Source organism: Lonchura striata, chromosome 8 (genome assembly GCF_046129695.1).
Source record: "Lonchura striata isolate bLonStr1 chromosome 8, bLonStr1.mat, whole genome shotgun sequence".
Classification (NCBI taxonomy): Eukaryota; Metazoa; Chordata; class Aves; order Passeriformes; family Estrildidae; genus Lonchura; species Lonchura striata.
This window is the reverse complement of record NC_134610.1, coordinates 35,109,758-35,131,861: the sequence shown is the minus strand read 5'-3', so window position 1 is coordinate 35,131,861 and position 22,104 is coordinate 35,109,758. Positions and strand designations below refer to the sequence as shown.

Below are 22,104 nucleotides of genomic sequence, written 5' to 3'. Positions count from 1 at the left end.
CCAAAGGCATTGATGGAAGCATGGGAATGGGTGTGAATATCACACCTGCTGCACACTGCTGGCTCATGTAGAGCAGCACTGAGCAAGTACACACAGACATCTATTGCTCTGTGGCACCATGTTTCACATACTTTCACTGCTAATATTTCACCAAATCATGAAACTCACAAAATAGTCTGCTTCAGAAGACTCCATAAGCTATACCAGAAATATCCTAATATCCTGTGTATTCACCAAAGTAAAATCCAGAAGCTTCCCTACAGCTGTGCAAGTGGTATTCACTACATATTTACCTGTTCCATTGCTTTGTCTCTCTCCAAACTGGTTAACATTTTCTGTGTCAGTGAATTCTGGTACTTTTCTGACAGCTGCTTCAGCATCGGTTCATAGGATGCATAATGTGCCTTCAGCCTGTGAGCAAGAGGAGGAAAAATTATTCCTCACAGATGAGTTAAGTCAGAGATTTATATCTGCATAAGTTTTTCCCTCCCCAAACAAATGAGTAAAATTACCAAAAGGTCAACACAGAGGAGACAGCAAAGCTGTTTAGTATGTAACTAACCAACTGCAATACCACAAAAAAGGAGAAAAAGAAAGCTAGATGAATGAATAAGAGGATTCACAGCCAGTTTGGTCACATCTTAAAACAACCCATCCAATTTTGTCCATTTGTTAATCCTTCATACACATACTGCACATTAATTTTGGCTAATTTGTTTTCTTAAAGATGGATTGTATTTCACTAGAAGAAAGAGAACTACAGCTGTTATCTGACTACCAAATAAGATCCTCATCTGCACAAACCAGTCATAATATGATTCCAATTTATTTCTTCACTACACATTACACAATGAATACTTTTGTACTTTAATTCTTCAGACAAACTAAGATTCAGACACAAGAAACACGTGACACCACCAACTCCAGAACAACTGCATCCTGCAAAATGCTGAGTCACAGAGGATAAATCAGTGCAGAGTGCCCTCCTGCATCAGCATGCATGCATTCCAAGGGCGGGGATGTAGAACAGGGAGCTGGAATTACATGCACTGATGGATAACAACACCATCAGAACTCGGGGAATTTACTGGAGCTCCAGATGTAAGCCTTTCCCCAGTGTTATTTTAAAACATGTGTGAAGAAAAGATTCTAAACTAAGTTCCTATTTAGAAATTAAATCACTATAACTCAGTAGCAATGGACTAGTCTAGGCTTATTTGCAACCAAAGCAACATAGCAAGTTTCTTACTCAAAGTTCAAGATGACAGAAAATGACAGCTATGAAAATCAGGAATGCAAAGGTTCTGAACTTGGTGTGATACCCATTATCCTTAAAACAGGCAAAAATTCTAAACAGAAATCACCACCTATTTATGGCAAAAGATCTGGGTTAAAAAAAACAACTAATTTTTGTTTCGAACTATTAGAAATACTATGTATTCATTAATGCATATTGCATCATAGAAAATCCACCAAAAATAAATAATTGGAAATTCTTTGATCTGTGTGTCACGATGGTCACATGGAGCTGCTGTTTACCAGGACATACCTAAATGCAGCTAGACTCACTTCAGATTTCTTAGTGTTATGTCATTATCAGGCAACAATTTAAAACATTATATTTAGTGCTATATGAATAGCAACTAAAATTATTTTGTACCTTTTCAAGTCAGAAACCAGCCTGTTTTTCTCCTGGACCACTCGTTTATGATTCATTCGATGAAAATCTCGTTCTTTCTGCATTTTTAGGAGAGCCTCTTCTGCTTTACTGTGTGTGAAAACAGAAAATGCAAGGCAGCAGTGTTAGTCTGCTCCTCTGAATTGCATCAAGGTATGCTGACTACAAATGGAATTAATTTTCAGATCTGCACATGTCTACTCTGTCTAAGCTGGAAAATCTTGGTAGTACAACCTGAGCTGAAGAATATGTACTTTTGAGGTCTTTTTGCTGCCAGCTGAGGCTCAAATCCATGGATACTCTTCCATTTCTCTCAGATCCTTCAGACAGAGCCCATAACAATTCTGGCATTATAAATCTCAGAGTTGAGGGCAACTTTATGTTAAGCACAAGGAACCTCATGGAGATACAAAAAACAAGACTCTTTTTTAAAATTCTGTGTAAAAGTGTATTGATAATACTGATAATAGACTGAAAATACTGATTTTTAAAAAAAAATATTGACATCACATTTGTATTGTTGCCTTGCAGATTAATTTGGAAAGCTTTCTGGAAAAAGTTGGGCCAAAAATGTTTTAGGCTCTCTTCAATCATGTTTCTACCCTGTCCCCAGGTGTTTCCTGGATGTGAGAGCAGGCAGCAAAAGGACTCTGTTTCAAAATTAATTGTAAATATACTGATAACCTGTTATTTTCTGAGTACATTCTACACACAGCCATGGGACACCCTGAGATGCTATGTTCCATAAACTTGAAAAGAAAATACTCTGCATATATTCAGTACATTTTCTCCTTGCTTTTACTGATATGGTTTTGGCAGGAAAGATTAGTAGATTAATTGTTTAAGTGCAAAGGAAGCTTGAAATTATCTTGCACTAAAAATTAAGATATTTGCTTCTTGCAGAAATAAAGCTAATTTCCTCTGCACCTAGAGCTGAAGAATTAGGTAAAACCAAAATGAAAACTGAGTATGCCAAAATCAGAGGTCCAGGAAGAAGATCCATAACTGCCAGTGCATTATATTTAATCATTTAAAATATAAATGTTTTACCAATAAAAATGACTGATATTTGCTGTATATGCAAGCCCTCTGTGTGTTACCTATACAAAGTAGCATAGTGATGCATGTACATGTCTGTGAGAATAGGTGCTTATAGCAGAGGCTGAAGGAAAGCCCAGTGGATTCCTGCCAGCAGCTCTGGGTGAAAGCCAGCAGGATCTGGGCTTGGGCAGGGCTGCCCTTCCCACAGGAGTCCTGGGCACACACATCCCGCTGTGTGCACACACCACGAGCTGGGAAACAGAGCTGCTCCAGCCCACATTAATGATTCTGCTCAGGCTTCTACCAGCATCTGAGAGCTAAATGAATCAGTGGTCTCAGGATACTTCTGGGAAACAACTCCCTCACAGAATCACCGGGTTGGAAGAGGCCTTAAAGATCATAGAGCCCAATCTGTTCCCTGACACCACAACTAAAGCCTGGCACCCAGTGCCACATCCAGTATTTTTTTAAACACATCCAGGGATGGTGACTCCATCCAGAACTTTATCACTCTTTCAATGAAAAACTTCTTCCTTATATCCAGCCTCTGTTTCCCTTTACACAGATTGAGACTGTGTCCTCTGGTTCTGTCAGTGCTGCCTGGAGAAAGAGCCCAACCCTCACCTGAGCACAGCCACCTTTCAGGAGCTGTAGAGTGATAGGGTCACCTCTGAGTCTCCTTTTCTCCAGGCTGAGCACCCCCAGCTCCCTCAGTTGTTCCTCACAGGGTTTGTGTTCTCAGCCCCTCTCCAGCCTCGTTGCCTCCTCTGAGCATGCTCAAGCATCTCAATGTCCTTACGAGACCATGCTCAAAATCTGAGTCGCCTTAAAGACCTTGAATGCAAACCCTGCCCCTTCAGAGCTCAGCAGATGGCTTGTTCTGAGCACAAAAGATGTTGCTACAGCCATAGAAAAGCCAATATCCATTTCTTTTAGGGAAGATATATGTCAAAGCCTGCAGGTATCTCCATTTAAATTTCTCTCAAGCAAGTACTTGTGTTAAAATAGCAAACGAGGACAAGGTGCAACAAACCCAAGTAGGGATTGCAAGCAAGTTGCAAGCCCTGATCCCACTGAATTTAGGTGGGACTACAATCCCCAAGATGCTGCAAGTTGTAGCTCTAAAATTTTAATTGAAATAAAGCCAATTTTAATTGAAATAAAAATTTTAATTGAAATAAAATTTTAATTGAAATAAAAACATATACATTCAGGCTTTTACTCTATCTAGTTTACATGGCACTTAGCAGCAAAGATGCTAAATGCACCATGTAATTAAACAGCTGCATTTAAATATGGTACACAACACAAAAAGTGTGCACTTTTTTTTTTCATGTTTTCATGGTGTAAGTGGAAAAATATGTGCAGTAATAGTTAGATTCTGGTACAGAAACAGGAGCTGAACTGGGAATTTTGTTGCTAATGTCACTAGCCAAAGTAATAAATATGACTTCCAGGATTACTTTATATTTTGACCGTAACTTTGGCTGCAAGCTGGGTGTGTATTTGTGAGCATGCTTACAAAAAGGAAAGAAAGGTACCTGCAAACGTTTACACTTCTTAACTGATGCTGTGAACTCAACCACATACCTCAGGCAAAAGCTTGATACAACTTTGATTCCATCTACATAAGAAATTCCTAAACATTTAAAGAGCTTTTAAATATCAAAGTTCATAGTCCCTGTGACCAACACAACTTTATCCTGACACAACATTTGTCTGACTGCGTATATTTAAATAAACAGGCAACACATAGGGTCTGGCCATAGGAAAACAAAAATATGTGGCATTCAAAAGATTTCATATCATCAGATAGGCAGAGTTTGACATGGCTATGAAATTGCAATCTATTATCCGTTCAGAAAAATATTACCAGAATATTAAGTGACCAGGCATCACTGAAGATGATTAATTAGAATTAACTAGTCCCGCTTAACAGTTAACAATTTTCAGTGTTATTTACAAATTTTTTCTGCATATTGGGAGGAAAGCCCATGATTCCATTAGGGAAACATTCAGCAGATAACACCCTTTAGCAATCAACTGGGGCTCAAGATAAAAGAAAGGGAACACATTTGAGGTACCCTTCAACTAGTGTCACAAGGCAAACCAATGTAAAATTAGTTTTGCCTTCTGTCACCACACAATGGTCATTTGTAGAAATAATTTTAAAATAAAGATTAGAAGTCTATCTAAACCTTAAGGTAATAACTATATGTAGTTTTGGAGTAAAGGGATTATGCTGATATTTATTTCTTTTAATGTATGCAAAGACATCAAGATGCCTTCAGACATTGCACAAGCTATAAAAAATACATGCTCACGATACAGAGGAAATGAAGCTAACTGTAATTTTCTCTTTAAATAATGAAACACCACAGTGAAATCTAACCAACAGCCTGCAATCTACTCAATTTGCCCCCCTGCTTGCAAGCAATCATGTAAATACTGTATTAAAATACCCAAAATACAATTACAGTTAAATTCTAGACACTAAATGTCTTCCACCAATTGCTAAACAACATTAAAGCAGGAGGTAATTGGTTTACAGTCATTTATCCTGGGCCCCCATACTGCCTAAATCCCAAATAACATTTTCTGCAAGATGGCTGTCAAGAGTACCAAGCTCAGAAATACCAAATGTAATTAAAAGCTTTCCTCAAATACATTTCACAGCTCTGTAGCTCTCAATCAGTGTTCTCTGAGTAATCTACGGAGCAAAATACAGGACTTTCCTTGCTCACAAATCCTTGGTTTCTAAGCAGTCAAATGAGCATTTCTCCCCTGCTCTCAGGCATTCTGCTTTCTGAGTCATTCTCTCTGAAAACTTGAAAAACCACGTTGTCCTCCAGGTAATTTTGGCTCCTGCTGGAATATTTACTTTACCACACCAAAGGCAGTGACTCAAGTAACTTAATGTATGAACAAGAAAAGATGCTGTTAACAGTCACACGACTAAATGGATTTAGTATAGAGTATTATGACCAGGGTTTATCCAAAAGGCATAAAAGAACACTGTAGCCCATGGTACGTACTGCAAAAATGCTCAATTTCACACATTTCAATTATTTCAGATGCAGTATTGGTTTAATTAATGCATTATTCAAAACAATGTGTATGAAATGAATGCCACAAATGCTGAACTTTTACCATTAGTATCAGTGAGATCTTTGAAAGCTATTTGAAATGAAAAGGCTGAAAAGTGAAGTAGTGACAGAGTACTGTTGGCACAGACCAAGTTTTACACCTGCTCATCCTGCATTCTAGTAATAGCCGACAGACTATGGAAACAAAGCTTTCCCTGCAAGTGGACAAAGAGGGGATCTGGTTTCAGCAGGGTTTTCAGAAGGCACATGCAGAACACTGGCAGTGTGTAACAGGGAACACCAGTGAACAAGATGTGCTAACACAGAACTGTCCTGAACCTCAGTGCCCTCTCTGCAACACCAAACCAGTGACATGACCCATGTGTTTGCCTCCAGAGGGTTGCTACTTTAGGTTCCAAAAAACAACAGAATGTGAAAAAGCAGGGCCTAGTTTCAGTTTGTGGATTGAACTTGAGTGTTGGGATTTTATCTAACAGGAAGCCTGCAGCAACCCAATATACCAGCACTTTTTTCCCTCTCCTGCTTGTTCCTGGTTGCACATTATCATGTCATCTTTCAGCCTTTTAACCAGACAACTGCTATAAAAACTCTTCTGGCACCCCATGGAGTAACGAGATATTCTTTTGGGAAAAAAATCCAGCTCATTGAGATGGTGAAATGTATTTGAGCTTTACATGGTAAAATAAATGAGTTTGAGCTTAACATTGTTAAATAATCATGTAGCAATACATGATTAAAAACTCAGGAAAACATCAACTCACAATCCACTTAGGTTATTTTGTTACAGCATGTTCTGCTACATAGAAGGGGTGAAGATGGGGAGGAAGAGAGAAAAAGTGGTGAGGAAAAAAGAAAATTAAGCTCATTGAATTTACTACTGTCAAGGATAAATTTCATGAGGGCCACATTTTATTCTTCCTTCTTTTACTCTGTATGACTGCTTCTTACTCTTCACCACTCATATGAGACACAATCTTTGAGTACTCATCATCCAAAGAAGCTGCAGATTAAAAAATGAAATATTCTCTCTATGGTCTGTCCCCCAATGCATCATTATATTTAGACTACACATATCTGACTGACTTGATTGTTGCTACTGTTTATTAAACTACTTGACTCTGGCTAATTAATTCATTAATTTAAAATGTAATAAATCATTACAATCAGAAAATAATTTAATTACCATTATCAGCAGCAGTGATTATTTAACATCTGAGTAGTTTTGTTTTTTTTCATAGAAAGGAACAACCTAAATGAAAATTAGCAACTTGAGCAATCCTGAGGAAAATCAAAGAGATGGAATTAAACTTTACAGTTCCATGTTTTGAAACCACACACTGGCAAATCTGTAGTGAGTGCATCATTAGGCCTCAGAGTACATTGTCAATGAACACACACATGTGCAAACACACCATTCCCCAGAAAATGACAGAGCTCATTACCACATCTCTCCATTTTATAGGCTAAGTATTTTACCTCTCAAGGCTGAAGTACTGCAGACTTGTAGAATAAACTACTGCATTGTACACACAGTATAATCAATGATGGTAATTTACACTGACATACCATTACCACTAGGCCCAGAGTGATAGATTTTTTGTAATTAGAAAAATTAAGAATAAATGTACAGTGATTTTTTTTCCTATGCTGCAGGTCTGTGGTAGCTGTAATTTATGGTACTGTAATACAAAATGCACATAACAATTTATTTTTTTAAATAAATACCTATTAGGGTCTCATGATTCTCTGTAGCAATTTGTTATGATTACTGGATACTGAAAATTATTTTTGGCCTAGTAAATACAAATAAAAGAAATTAAGATTTACATTTCTAACAGAACTCAGAAAAACTTGAACTTTTATTATAAATGTCACCTAGAAGTAAAAGTCTATGTAGCCAGCATAACAAACAGGAACTTACTATTTTTCACTAGGTACTTGGGTTTACTTTATCTGGCCATCTACTACCATATATAAAAGTTTCAATAAAATCAAATAACATACTTGACAGACTGTTTGTAGCTTTCCAGATCTTTCTTCAAGCACAGATTCTCAGTCTCGAGTTGCTGGTTGCGAGTGTACACGTCTGGAACCAGCCCAGCATCATTAACTGTGAACACACCTCTCTCTATCAGCTCGTACCTGGTAGAAAAGAAACAGATTTATTTTACTTATTTTATTACATGTTTCCATTTCCTCACTTCATTCATGTTTTCCTTCTCATGCTACCATTTGCCTAAATGAGAATCACAGCAATATTTACCATCTTAAAGCATTTACCTTCTATGATCATTAAGAATTCACAACATTAAATTCACTACCCCACCACACTGTTAAATTCTACTGCTTTTCACTCTAAAATGTGTATGGTACATAACAGTCAGGACACATAATACAGTACTTCACATTAAACAATTCTTTTATTCCTTTCTCCTAAATATCTTAAATAAAAGGCAGAAACAAATATTCTCATTCAAATAGCATTTGTTGTATATACTCACAGCCTTTTCTATCTCACATGCTCAAATATATCAAGGTTTGGTTTTTGGGGGGTTTGTTTGTTTGTTTGTTTTGGTGGGGTTTTTTTTGTTGGTGGTTTTTTTTTTTTTTTTAGGACTCAAGCTGCAGATAACAAGGATGAATGATTCTGAGCCATCTTCAACATGGAACACAGAGCTCATCTAGGGAAATGTCTTCATTCCTTCCTGTTTATTTTCCCTCTTCTTATTTAATTATATTTACTAATATTTACCTATTTTACCAGCCCCTGAGAACACTTGATTCCATGATGCAAAAGGCTGAAGACTGAGTTCAATTTTAACAAGTAAAACTATCTGAAGCAGCCTGGAATGCTGGGTGGCACCCCAGAAATTTCTACAGCTCTAGCAATAACATCTACTCAATCAGTATCCTGTTTTAGGACTATCCACCTTTTGGTGATACGTCAGTAAAACCTAAGAATACAGTACAGACAGAATAGTGAGACCTCAGCCACAACATCAGCTCACCAGAGGCTGCATGGAGCTGTAACTAACCTAAATCAGATAAACACCATAACCCCACAAGCACCTTCCCTGCTGGGAAGATGTTCTGGGTGGGAGCTCACTAGAAGGAGCAACATGAACATTATTTGCCTTTTCAGGTGAAAAATATATTGAATCTGTGCTTTTTTGTTGTTGTTGTTGTTGTTTCCAAGTAATAAGGAAATATGAAAAGAACAGAAGTAAATAGAAATAAAAATCATATTAAATACTATCTCTACACCTGGATATAAGGAGCAGATATGAAATATAAAGACAGTAATCACCAATATCATTCATCAATAATCATGCTGCTGAAACAAAAAGCATTTCTAAAAAAAAGCAACCTTTACTTAACATCCTCCAAAAAACTTGAGGTGAATGTTAGTATCTCTGTCCAAATGACTTCCTACAGTCAGCTACGTATTTGCATTCTGAAGATGCTCTTTGGAATGCTCATCCCTCTGAATTAAGCTGTCACATTCACCACCAACAGATGAAAGGTTTTTGAAAATATCATCTGAATATGCCCACAGTAAAATTCATTCTATCATCACTTTATTTTCTTAAGCAAATTACTGTAGGATCGGGCTTTGACACTAAGAAAGAAGCTTGGTTTTTTTTCTTTCCTCCAAACAGTAACAGATGCACAGGTGCAATTCTAATCAGAAAAGAGGCACAGGTACAATTCCTATCAGAAATATTGCAAATAAGGGCAGCCTCATGGCATAAATTCACAATTCTAGGTACTCCTTCACTTGCTGGAAGTATTTCTCCACTGAATGCCCTAAACCACACTGCATGAAAACTACCAAGTATCTGCACGAAGACTCATCAAACATGGATAATTGATGAACCTCAACTCCAGCGGAGCTAAAAATTCTGAAATACAATTTTCATTAAACACAATTAACAAAAAATTCACTCCACCCTTGTGTAAGAACTGTACTGAATGTTTTTGTGCATGTAGCAGAAATGGAAAACCACACAACAAATAGGACTGAGAAATCTCATTATCTTTCATCAGCCTGGTCCTGTAAATCTCACAGACCTCCTCCATACTGAGCTGACTGCCAAACAGCTGCTCTTCTCACTTCTTTCATTGCACATGGAAATTTAATTGGTTCCATGCACACACAGGTATTTTACTAAGCTTTTCAGAACTACTGTTATAATTCTTAAATCACTATTAAAAATTAACCAAGAACCTAGAAACCTGATGAACAGATGATTAATTATGATGTTGTCATCAAAGCTCAGTGCAGACTGACTGAAAATAATACATTATTACTATATACTTTACATTATATAGTAATATAGTAACTCCTAGAAACTGGATTTCAAAGGAATCAAGTTGCACAGAGGCTCTGCAATAAACTGATAGCTCAGGATGACCTGGGCTCTGGGAATTAGGAGGGAGAGACTGGCAGATACAGGAAATCACAGCTGATCAGCCTCTGCATTTCCTACTTAAAAGCTGTCAATCCAGTGCCTTCAATAAACAAGAAAAGTGCTATCAAGTCTTGTATAACAAATGAATGGAAAATTTAATGGAAAATCAGATATTCAAAAATAATTTAACTGTAAAGTTCCGTAAAAAATAATGGGAACAGAAAGTTTATGTGCAAAGCAGCCTACCTAATTAAAGAAAAAGAATCACTACAACTATTATAAAATTATTCACTACTTCACTGAAAAATAAGTGTTTTGGCATAAAATAAACCATAATCAATTAACTGCATTTTATACAGGTGGATAGAGTAGCAGTGTTTTCCCAAACTCCAGAATAAACACGGACAATTTGGTCCAATTTAAGTGACCTTTAGATCACAGACAGACAATAATTTCAAAGCCAGCCTTTTGATAAATTTTCTCTACGTTAATTAATTTCTCATTTTAAATTCCATTAGTACTTGATCACCACAGCATGAGAGCAAGAGTGTCATCCCAATACATAATGAGGAACCCGAGTACACTAATCTGCTCTCACTTTCATTAATATTGTAAATTATCCATTTCAAACCAACATGAAACATTTTGAAATAAGGTATTAATGCAGAAAGTCTCTATACAGTAAGATTAGATACTGACGTGCTGAGCTCATTTGTAAAGTTACTGAAATTAAAAGTATTACTTATAGAGAAAAAATATATGTACAGCTAAGAATTTACAAGATAAGGCCTGTTAAATCCTGCACTTTCTGTTAAAAAGCAATTTGAATTTTACCATTGATATAAATTCAGACTCTTAAGTGCTTCAAATAAAGCTGCAAGCTTCATAGAAAGGTCACTATTTGTATCTGTCTAGTATTAATTATCTTTTAACATAAAAACTATTAGACTTCAAACTTAATATCAGCTACTCATATCAGTTCTTTTGTTGAGAAAGAATACAGAAGCATCAAGCTCCTTCTCCAAAGAATCATGTAAGTCTATCATTATGCTATTAAAAAGCAGATCATTATTAATTCCAAAGGCAATGCCTGATTGATGACTAAGACCAGAGCCTTGCAAATCCCAGAGCACAGATTTCCCACCTGAGAATATTTCTAAGACAATTGAAAAGCTTCAATGCTTTTGTATGAAAAAGTAAGATGTTTCTAACCTTTTTTAGTTTTCAAATTACACAATTTCAAGAAACTTTACAAAAAACACCCTCCAAACTTCTCATGTTTGAAACTGAGAACAAGGTTAATCAAAGAGAGGTGTTTCCACTTTCCAGATTTCTCCAACTGTTTCAAAGAAAATCTGTAACTTCATGTATTTCAACAGAACTTCATGACAAGTGCCATCTTTTGTCCAAAGTTGTTCAGCTCTCCTCCAAAGCTTTGCAGCATTCCTAACATGTAATTTTTAATCAACACTAAAGAAGTATACATCCTGCAGGATGTATGAAGAGAGTGGTGTATTTAAACAAAGTCACACCTTTAAACTTCTGCATAAAGTATGGACAAAATCCCTGCAATCTACAAAAGCTTGGAAAAAAAAAATAGCAACAGCTGAAGAGTTTACTATTCTTCTGATTACTGCATAAACTAAATCTTAAAAAATAAAACCATTCATATTTGTTAACTGCTGTACCAAAAATTACCAATTAATAAATATCATGATTATTCTACTTAAACCAGCATTCTACATTCTTACCAGGAATACATTTGTTTGTCAAAACACTAAGTATTTAAGAATGACTTGTACTCAGGAGAGTTTTCTGAAAAAATCCTGAAATAGCAAAAATATTTGAATCCTGACCATCTAATTCCCAATACAACACGATCACTTAAATTATTTTACCACTCAGTCTGGAAGCAGTCAAGGGTTCTAGACATGCCCAATCTGACCAGGAAGTTACAGAAGAAGTCATCCATCGCTTGAGGTATGTCTGATACCGATTTCTCAGAAGTCAGAACCGACAGAAAATCCTGAAATTAAATTTTGATAACAGTTAAACTTAGAAGTGTCATGATCATACTTTCTATTTCTGAAGTCATCTAAAGTCACAGATTTACTGGAGTACAGCTGAATGTCCCCCTTGTCTTTACAGAACAAAATTGTAATAAGTGATCCTTGTAATAGCAAGGTTTGTGAAAGGTTATAAAGAAGTAACTCAACCCTTCCCTTATTTAAGCAGGTATTCCAAACCCGACATCATGTGGCAGAGCCTTGAAAGTATTAAAACTGATGGATGATCTTGTGTCACTGCCCAGAGTAAAAATCAGTCCTTATCTAATGTAGCTGTCCAAGGTACCAGTAGTATGGCTTGTATGCTTCTTGTAATAGTGCATGCAATGGAGGGACAGACAGAACCTCCTCTCCATCCCCTGATCCCTTAGGAGTAATTCTCACAAAGATCAAGCATCCCTTTCCTCTCAACATGCACTGAAGAAGCTGCCAGACAGCACTGCTACAAGTGTTAGCAGAAGGCAGATGGTGCACCAGGGCTTCGTGTGCAGCTCCCCCAGTGCCACCCAGACAGACAGCTCTGCAGAGAGGGTCAGCTCATGGGGCAAGCACACTGCCAAAAGCAGAATCAACACAGAACAGAGCAGTCCTACTGCAGAGAAAAATTTTAAAAAAAAACACCTTTCACAGCTTTCTCATGTGATGCAAATCTCTTCACTTCACCCAACCCCACTCAGCCCACAACTTAGTGTTTCTCTCCCAGAGAGAATTCAACATGTAAGGAGGTATGGAAAATAAGGAAAATACCCCCCAGACTGAGACTACTCCCCCAAAAAAGCATTTAAAGACAACGAGATGAGAGCCAAAGAGGTGGCCTTATTTCACTCAGATATCAAATGGATTGCAGTGACTTGACATACCTAAATATGAGGGTCCTGACTTTTGGGAACTCCATGTGGTCACAGTGCCAAAATGGACCTGCTCGACAATGCAGGAAAGCTACTGCACTGAACATGCATCTTGGTGAGAGATTATAAAAAATACCACAAATCTGAGAAAACCCCACTGAGAGATTTATCAAGAGATGCTAAAGGCCATGACTGCAAATCATTTCCTCCACCATTTATAAAAGAATCTGTAAGGTCAGGGATTTCTGATAACTCCATTCATTTATGGCTTATTCATGCCCTTAGTGGCAGCTTTCTCACTGTGAGTGCATAAATTACCTGGAGATAAAGGCATTTCTCTTGATAAAATAAAAACACTGGAAAAATCTCCTGGCCATTTTGTACAACACAGAAAATGTTGTCTTCAATCCAACCAACCTATCTAATATAACCATAAAAAAATTGTACATGTCAGATGTAGGCCATGTAACACTGCCTTATGACTAATACAATATGCCAAGTGCAATGTAATATTTAGCATATTTTCATCACTAGAGCTCCAGTACATCAGGCAGATCTATTTTCTAATTGTGGTAATACAAGAACCAAAGAGTACATGGGCAGCATGCAGCTGCATCCCTTGACCTGCTTCTTTTTTTACTCCAAGTGAGGCAAATGTCTAATATTGTTGCTTGTAGTTTTCCAAACACATCTATAAAGCCAGGCTTTGGAAGAAGTGACACAGCTTGATTCCCTTAACAAATGGAAAATTGATAGGAATTCATTTCATCTGTGCAGAAGAGAATTTATTAGCAAGATCCCAGCACTAGGCACCATCTCAGGAACCAAAGCACAAATAGGGAACAATACAGGGAGGAATGAATTCAGTCTAACAGGCACAGGATCACAACGGGGCCTAGGAAACCAGAACTGAATTCCCAGCTCTTTCCCAGATTTTGGGAGTGATATTAGGCCAACCACTTGCTTCAGTTTCATGGTAACCTATTGGCTGACTACCAACAGAAGAGCAAAACAAGATTTTGTTGTTTATATTTGCTTGTTTGGAAATTAGGACAATACAATCAATTAACATGATGTAAGCAGACATCTTATAGCAGTTGTATGGACAAAACCATCTTATTAAAAGAGCCTGACCATGGAGTCAAAATAAATTAAATATTTGCTTTATTAAGTATTTCTTTGTGTTAATTAAAATATTCAAAAAATTGTGGATGTAAAGATTGTAAATATGGCCACTAAAATAACTTAATTTCTAAGAGCTTAACTTTAGGAACTTCCACAGAACTTCTAAGAATTTCTGTTCACTGAAGAAATACGAACACCAAATAAATTTATAATTTCTCTGGAAAAGAGATGTTCTCAAAATGAGATGTAAGATGCTCTCAAAAAACTTACTAAATTTAAGAAGAATTAAAAAAGGGAATTCAAGGATTTTAACATGTTCAAACAAACTGAAAATCAAGCAGACAAAAATTACAACATTAATAAATGTCAATGTTACTTCTCATTATCATTGTAGATATTAACAGCACAAGAAACTTGGAATGAAATTCTAACAGCCATAACTAGTGAAGAAAGTTTTTCAGCCAGCTTTCATCTCTGTGTGGCTTTTCAGAAGTTTTGCATCCTTTTCCTACAGTCCCTATCAGCTGGATATTTTCTTCTACATGCAGAAGATTTTTTGCTTGTGTTGAAAAATAACTTCTATTACTTAAAAATGTCTCAAAAATAAAAAAAAAGAAAAAAAGAGTTAGAGATGTGTTTAATGACAATGTTACTCAGCTCAGAAACTCTGGATAATTTTAGTATTTGCAATTGAAAAATATCCAGCTTTTAATATTTTTGGATGGTCACTGATCTGTGCACCAAGCATTGCACTTCAATATGGGATTACATAGACAAGTAAAAAACAAGTTGAGCAGCAAATAAAATCACTTAAAATTATCATCCAGGTTATGGTTATTACATAATTTATTTTAGCCAAGATTACAAGTTATTTAAAAAAACAGGCCAATTATTTATCATGTGGAGAAGACAGCCTTCTACTTTGCTTCCTAATTCAGAGTTGGGATGTTGATCAAATATTAATTCACAGGAAAAGTGCTTCTCACTTGGGTCACCAGAAGCACTTGTTTTTTCCAGGGAATTAATATCAAACCCTCGAGTCAGTGAGCCTCACAAAATGTACAGTAAATCATTATGAAAGCTGTCAGGAAACTAGCAAGTGTATTAAAACATTTTTCTACTTGTGTCTTTCTGTCCAAAGGCTGAAAACATCACTTCAGTCTCAAAATTATGGAAAAAAAATGAAGCCTTCAAATAAAAAATCAAGCAAGAAGAAGGCAGACAACTCTTAGCATAAGCTTAAAATCAAGGAGAATTTCAGTTTAAGCACAAATCACAAATTTTCTGCTGGTTTTAAAGAAAAGTAACAGTTAGTTCAGTTTGATTAACTGGGATAGACATTAGCATACTGTTCCTATCACTCCAAGTTCAACAAATCAATGAAGAGGTAAAAGATTATTTAAATACAGCACTGTCAAAAGATCAATAGGTTAAAAATATTCTCTCTTTTTTCACTTCCTATGTTAACATCAACTCACACAGTAAAACAATCATAACCTCAGCTATCTCCAAGGAACATGAAGAATTTCCACTACTTCCTTAGCATTAAGCATTTGCCATCTCAAACACTTCTGCAATCTTTCCCTTAATTTTCAGGCATGTTCAGTTTTAATACACAGAAAACTCTCTTACTGTCTGTTTCCGCTCAGAGTTTGATGTAAAGTACAAAACTGATCTTTTGATAAGCACAAGTGCAAAAGAAAACACACATTTTCCCTCTATTTTGAGTTTAAGTATCATTCACTTAATTTAATCTTTTCATTATTAATGATTTACTTTTGCAAAACAAAGACTATGACTGTACCCCTCAGATGGAGCTACATGATAGTGGTGATATTGGAAACACAGCAGGGAAAACCACTTTTCCATCAGATTGTTAACAGCAAGTAAATCAAGGTAAATTACATTTTGAAAAATGCAATACAATAATCCCACTGTGTAACTGAACTATTAAACAACTGCTTTGTAATCAAACTGTAAATGTAAGGAATGTCAACACTAATGGTGTGGAATGTTTGATAATTTCATTAATATTTTGATTCAACACAGTGTAACAGCCCATTCTTTATTTTCAATATATGAACAATCTCTTTTAGCAAAGTATTCAAGTGCAACCTTTTGTGAGTGTTAAGCAGATGCAGTTTTTTTCCTGTGTCAGGAATCACATTCTCATTTAATCTGCTCAGATAAAGAACAAACTCTAAAATAATGATGCATTACAATAACATTAATGTATTTTAAATAATGTAACTAAAGATTTGGCTACATGTATTTGAAATGTCAGGTAGTTTATGGAACACAAAATGAACACAAATTAAAGGAAGATGAAACCCAGGAAATATAAGTTGTCTTTTCCACTATGGCACTCCTATAAGCTTGTAAGAAAATAAGAGACAATCTTTCCCACATAAATATTTCATAATTAGTATAAATTATTGTGTGTAAATTTCAAGCCACTAATGTCAACTGAATTAGAGAGTCAGATTGTTTAAGAAGCTCTTACTATAATTTGGGCATCTTCATCCTGGTCTTGAATACTCTGCAAAGCTTTGGACAGATCCTCATCATCTTCAGGAAGACTGAACTCATCATCTGCTGAAACCTAAATGAAATTACATAAAGTATGGACTCAACACATTTTATACATCTTTCTTTCACAATAAAACTGTTCCCACTCCCATTACAACTGCTGAAAGTAATCCCCTCCTCATTAAAATACCATTTTGCCATATGTAAATAAAAATCCTATTACTGAAATATTTTTTATAAATAAGCTGAAATATCTAAAGAGATGTTTTATCTAAATAGAACTTCTTATACCTTTAAAAAAGTATTTATTGTTCAAATAAAGGTAATACACAACAATTCAACTATCACTGAATCTTCTTTTGAAAAATAGATATGCCCTCTTTCATCACTTTAGAAAAGGAGATTTGTGTAATTGCCCCCAGGATGACTATATGATTGATGAAGTAAAGAGAATGAAATATGAACAATCTACCAAAATATATCAGAAGATTATCAACCTAGTGAGTTACCTCTTCATACTGATAATCATCTTTGGAGTCATCTGTTATGGTAATGTCTGCAGGTTTAGTTAAGTCTGGAGCAGCTTGTGCATGTGAGGAGTTCCAACTTAGGAAAAAATATCATAAAATAACCATCTATCAATCTGCTATCATAACCCACACCCTTGTTCTTCTGAACACAAGACTTTCAACTTCCATGGTTTCCTTCAGCCTCAAGGTGAGCAAGCCCAGTTCTGTGCACAGAGACAGAATTTAGGTTTAACTTTTTACAGCAGGTTTGAACACCATTACAAATTGACTCATCAGATCTCAGAAGCCAAGCACTATTCCAAAATACAAAAGCAGCTTAATTGTGCTCTCAGCCAATCATCAGTTTTGAGAGGGGACTTTTTGAACTAGAATTTCCACAGCCTTCTGAGCAGAACTAGCTTCATGCTCTCAGAAAAGACCATTTTTAGCAAATTCAGATGTGTGAGTTCAAACAGCAGCACCTGAGGTCAAACCCTGAACACCACAGGGCCACTTAAAAGAACTGATACAAATGCTTTAATAATCACAAGACAGTTACAATAAAAAGATGAGGAACTTTCAAAACTCAAAAATTAATTTGGAAATTATCTACAGTTCCTTGAAATGCTTTAGAGTCAAATTTTTGATTAAACATAACTACAAATAGTCTAAAATAAAAGCCAAATAAACATCTTTTCATCCACTAGACTCACTTCCCATGAAAGAATAATGAAAGGTTTTTAGCAGATGCTGTTGACAGCTTCCCTAGGAAATCAGTTAGCCTACAAGTGACCCATGTAAATAAACCAGGAATTAACTTCCAAAGAAAAGAAAAGCTGGCAATTCAGTACTTCAAACACAGAAAACAAGAAAAAAAACCAACATGATTTTCCAGCTTTGCACTATGTCGCCCAAATCTGAATTATTCACCTAAAAACAGGCCTTTTGCCAGTTTTCACAGTACAGTATATGTAAAAGCACAAAACATAGGTAAAAGTATCATCTGCATTCAAGACTGCAGAATCACAGCACCAGAAAAACTCAGATAAATTGTATCCATCTGGAAGGTTAACAGCTGAACACCATAACCCCCGATAAATAATACATTTCCAAATTGTTTCCCCTCAATTTTCTACTGACCTGACTGTCCTTGTGATCCACTATGGTCTAAACTAATGTGTCACTGCAAACAATTTGCCCACACTAAAATATTATTTAAAAATCCTGGGTTCTTCTCCTTTTTTTATTCCTTCCAAAAATCATAGCTAGGTGCACTACAAGACAGATTAATTATTTTTAAAAACTACTGTATTTCTCCACAGTGTTAAATCTGCTGAGACAATGCTTTTTTAAGCATGCCACACTGAAAACAGCTGTGCGGATTCACTAAGGTAGAAATTGAGGCATGAGGTGCCAAAGGACCCTCTTCCACTTTTTAAAATTGGCTTTATATTGGCTTACAACTTAATTCTAGCAAGGCAGGAAAAACTAAGGTTTGGTAGAGTTTACAGTATGATTATGTTTAGCCTCTAAAAGCATTAGAGCCTCTTGATTTGCAGCTCACAGCTAGAAAAGAGAACAGGTGCAGCTCATCTGGCCTAGTGACAAAAGCAGAATTTGGGACATGTGACCAAAAAATTACACATTTAAAAGTTATAAACTTCCAACATAATTTGCTACGACTATAATGTGGAAAGAACTGAGTGGAGTTTTTTGCTCTAAAAGCCACAGCAAAGTTACATCTAGGTTATGTATCACAACCCTCATACTCAGCCATACTCAGTGCAAACCAAAAAACCATGAATATTCCAGCAGTTATTCTGCAGTGGGAAATTAAAGATGCACATTTTCCAGCAGCACATTGGGACTGGGAATCTTAATACAAACCTTGTCCCTCCTCCATAGGTATTTTGCATTTAGCGCTCAATAGCTAACACAGGGAGGGTGACAAGAGCTTTTCGTGCCGGGATTTTAACTCCTGCTCAGGCTGCCCCACCAGCACTGGAGGATTCAATTCCCCCACTTTTCCAAGGGGTATTCAGGAACCCCGACCTTCAGCCGGGAAAGTAAACACCACCTTACAGTGAGCAAGAACCCACTGCCTCTGCAGGGTCAAAACCCCACGTACTCGAAGAACTGCTTAAGCTGAAAAAGACCTCTAAGACCGAAGTGTTAACACAGCACCGTCCACGTTCACAGCTAAACCATGTCCTCAAGTGCCGTATCCACACAGGGCTGTTTAACACTTCCAGGAATGCTGCGGCCCGTTCCAATGCCTGGCCACCCGTTAAAGGAAGAAATTTTTCCTGGTACCCGAACATCCCCTGGCACGGACTGCGGCCGTTCCCACTCCTCCCATCCCTGTTCCCTGGAGCAGATCCCGACCCCCCGGCTGTCCCTCCTGTCAGGAGCTGTGCAGAGCCACAGGGTCCCCCTGAGCCTCCTTTGCTCCAGGCTGAGCCCCTGCCCAGCTCCCTCAGCTGCTCCAGCCCCTTCCCAGCTCCGCTGGCCCTCTCTGGACAGGCTTTAGCCGCTTTTCACTCTCCAGGAACAACAACCCACGGAAAGCACCAACAAGTCGGGGGATTTTTGTCTTTCCCCCCGTACTCCCAGCGCTGCCCTCGCCCCACCCGACCGCCCCGCAGCAGGTGCGGGGAAAGACCCGGCTGAGGAGAGGAGCGCTGAGGCGGGGAACCGGCACCCACAGCGGAGCAGGAGGGCGATGGAGGGGGAAAGGCTGGGCAGGAAGAAGGATACTCTGGAGGCTGAAGGCCGCCTCAGAGCCCGCCGCCTCCTCCGCCATGGCCGCGGCGTTGCCGGGGCGACCTCTCGCGAGGAGAGGCGCCCGCGCCGCGGCGGGAAGAGACCCGGGGTTAATTGAATTTAAATGAATTTCGTTGAATTCGATTCCGTTTCACGTAACTCGGCGCTTGTAAGCGCGGGCGAAGCTCCTGGCGCGTTTGGGACGGCGCTGTGAGGAGCGGGGTGTAAGGGCGGGCGAGGAGCCTGCCGAGGCGCCCAGGGCGGGCACCGCCACACCGCCCTTCCTCACGGGGAAGGAAAAACAGCAGAAAATGAGCGGGGAAACCGCTGCAAACCCCTAAGAGAGGACTAATATCTCCTGCAGATGGAACATTTTTGCAGCTGGAAGCTGAGCTGAGTCCTCTGGGACCGGTTGCTTAAGTCCCTTCAGAACCCAAGCTCCAAGGGGTCTTAAGAATCCAAGGGTTTGCTTAAGTCCCTTCAGAACCCAAACTCTCCTGTGATTCTATGTTCACGTTTAAAAGCAGGAGCTTTCCCAGGAAAAAGTTTGGGAGAGCAGCATATATTTGTGGAGATTACACGTCACGGCTCCCAGAAGTTTGAAATAAAGTTGCAGGATTCGACAGGACAACTTCTGTTGCTTTTTCTTATTTTAAGGTAAACTTAGAGGTGCCACTACTAAATTTCCATTGAGTTAAGGGGCTTTACATGCAACAGGAACTCAGAATCAGTGCTTGAATTACTGTAAAGGAGTAAGCGCCCAAAGTATCTTGGGGGGAAAAAAGTAATTGCAGAAATTGCAAAAAATTGCTAATTGTCTGGGTTGAAAGGAAAGGAACCAGTTTTCCTTGCAGGGTTAACAAAAATAAATAAATAAATAAATAAATAAACAAAAGGTAAGCATTGACACACTGACATACAGTCTGGAGATCAGAGAAGATGTAAGTGGAGGAAACTGAATTACATAATTCAGTTTAAACTTTAGCCTGGAAAGATACAATCTTGCAAGAGGACCTGCTGCCTGTAAAACTTGTTTCTGCACTATGCAGAGATTGTCACACAGGATTGCCATTCCTCTCCCATGGCAGACATATTATTGAGAAATGACAAGTGCTTTGGCACTTCCAAAGTCTCCAAATTGTAATAAAAGAACAGTGTTTTGGCACAAGATTGTCACAATGCTGCAAAGATGACAAGAACTGTTGTAATCCCTCAAATTCTCTCATACACTGTTGTTGAGTTTAATACATGTCAGAGCTTGAACTCAGCTGGTTTCAAGAGGTAGAGGGCAAATGCTGAAATACCTTTCTCGATCTTTGATTGTTGGGGTTTTCCACTCCTTCAGATTAAACTGATGTCACCAGCACAATATTCTTTCATCATATCCAACCCACCAGAGGCATCCTGATCTCCAGCAGACCATCTCAAAAAAAGAATAAGCAGAAGTGTCATCACGAAGCACAACGTCCACCAGTCAGTACTCCTAAACTGCAGAGTGAAAAGGTGATAACACTGCAAAAGTTGGGATGACTACAACTGAAGGCATCATTCTTTAAGGGAAGTTTCCAATTCCACCCCAAATCACAGGGTAAGTATAACTTTATATCATACAGGCAAGCACAGCTGATTAATCTAAGTTAATATCACTCAATTCTCTCAGCAATGTTTGCTGTTAGCCTTTGCACAAAGAGTTGAACAAACAAAATGCTAAGCAATAAATACCCATCCCTGACTTCTCTCTGCAGGCCTAACTTCTCCCTACAAATTATACATGGGACATCTCTGTCTCACTAAAACATGAAAATGTGTGGTATCCACAACAGAAGAGTGATGAAAGCTTAAAAAGGGCTCAGAAAATGCTTCAGGGAAGATTATGATTAGAAAACAATTAATAGTGGTGGACAAAAGATCTCGGTCTTCTCTGTTTATTTAAGGAATCACTAAAGATCAATGTCAAAGGGTAAGAAAGGCTATGCAAAGATAGAACCATAACAAGAGAGTAGATCTAGGTTAGATATTAGGAATA

The 22,104-nt window shown here is 37.7% G+C and overlaps 1 protein-coding gene across 1 annotated transcript in view; it reads right to left on the bottom strand.

Annotated features, from left to right (window-relative positions):
• SPAG16 (sperm associated antigen 16) overlaps nucleotides 1–20,131 on the bottom strand; it is a 362,146-nt gene extending 342,015 nt beyond the window's left edge. Inside the window, exons 1-7 of the mRNA XM_031505343.2 lie at nucleotides 20,073–20,131; nucleotides 17,316–17,362; nucleotides 16,781–16,879; nucleotides 12,137–12,264; nucleotides 7,831–7,968; nucleotides 1,661–1,768; nucleotides 294–411 (exon numbers count right to left, since the gene is read on the bottom strand). Of these exons, the coding sequence (XP_031361203.2) occupies nucleotides 294–411; nucleotides 1,661–1,768; nucleotides 7,831–7,968; nucleotides 12,137–12,264; nucleotides 16,781–16,879; nucleotides 17,316–17,362; nucleotides 20,073–20,118 (684 nt within the window). The 5' untranslated portion in view covers nucleotides 20,119–20,131. The remainder of the gene's footprint in view (nucleotides 1–293; nucleotides 412–1,660; nucleotides 1,769–7,830; nucleotides 7,969–12,136; nucleotides 12,265–16,780; nucleotides 16,880–17,315; nucleotides 17,363–20,072) is intronic.
• Between the last annotated feature and the right edge of the window lie 1,973 nt (nucleotides 20,132–22,104).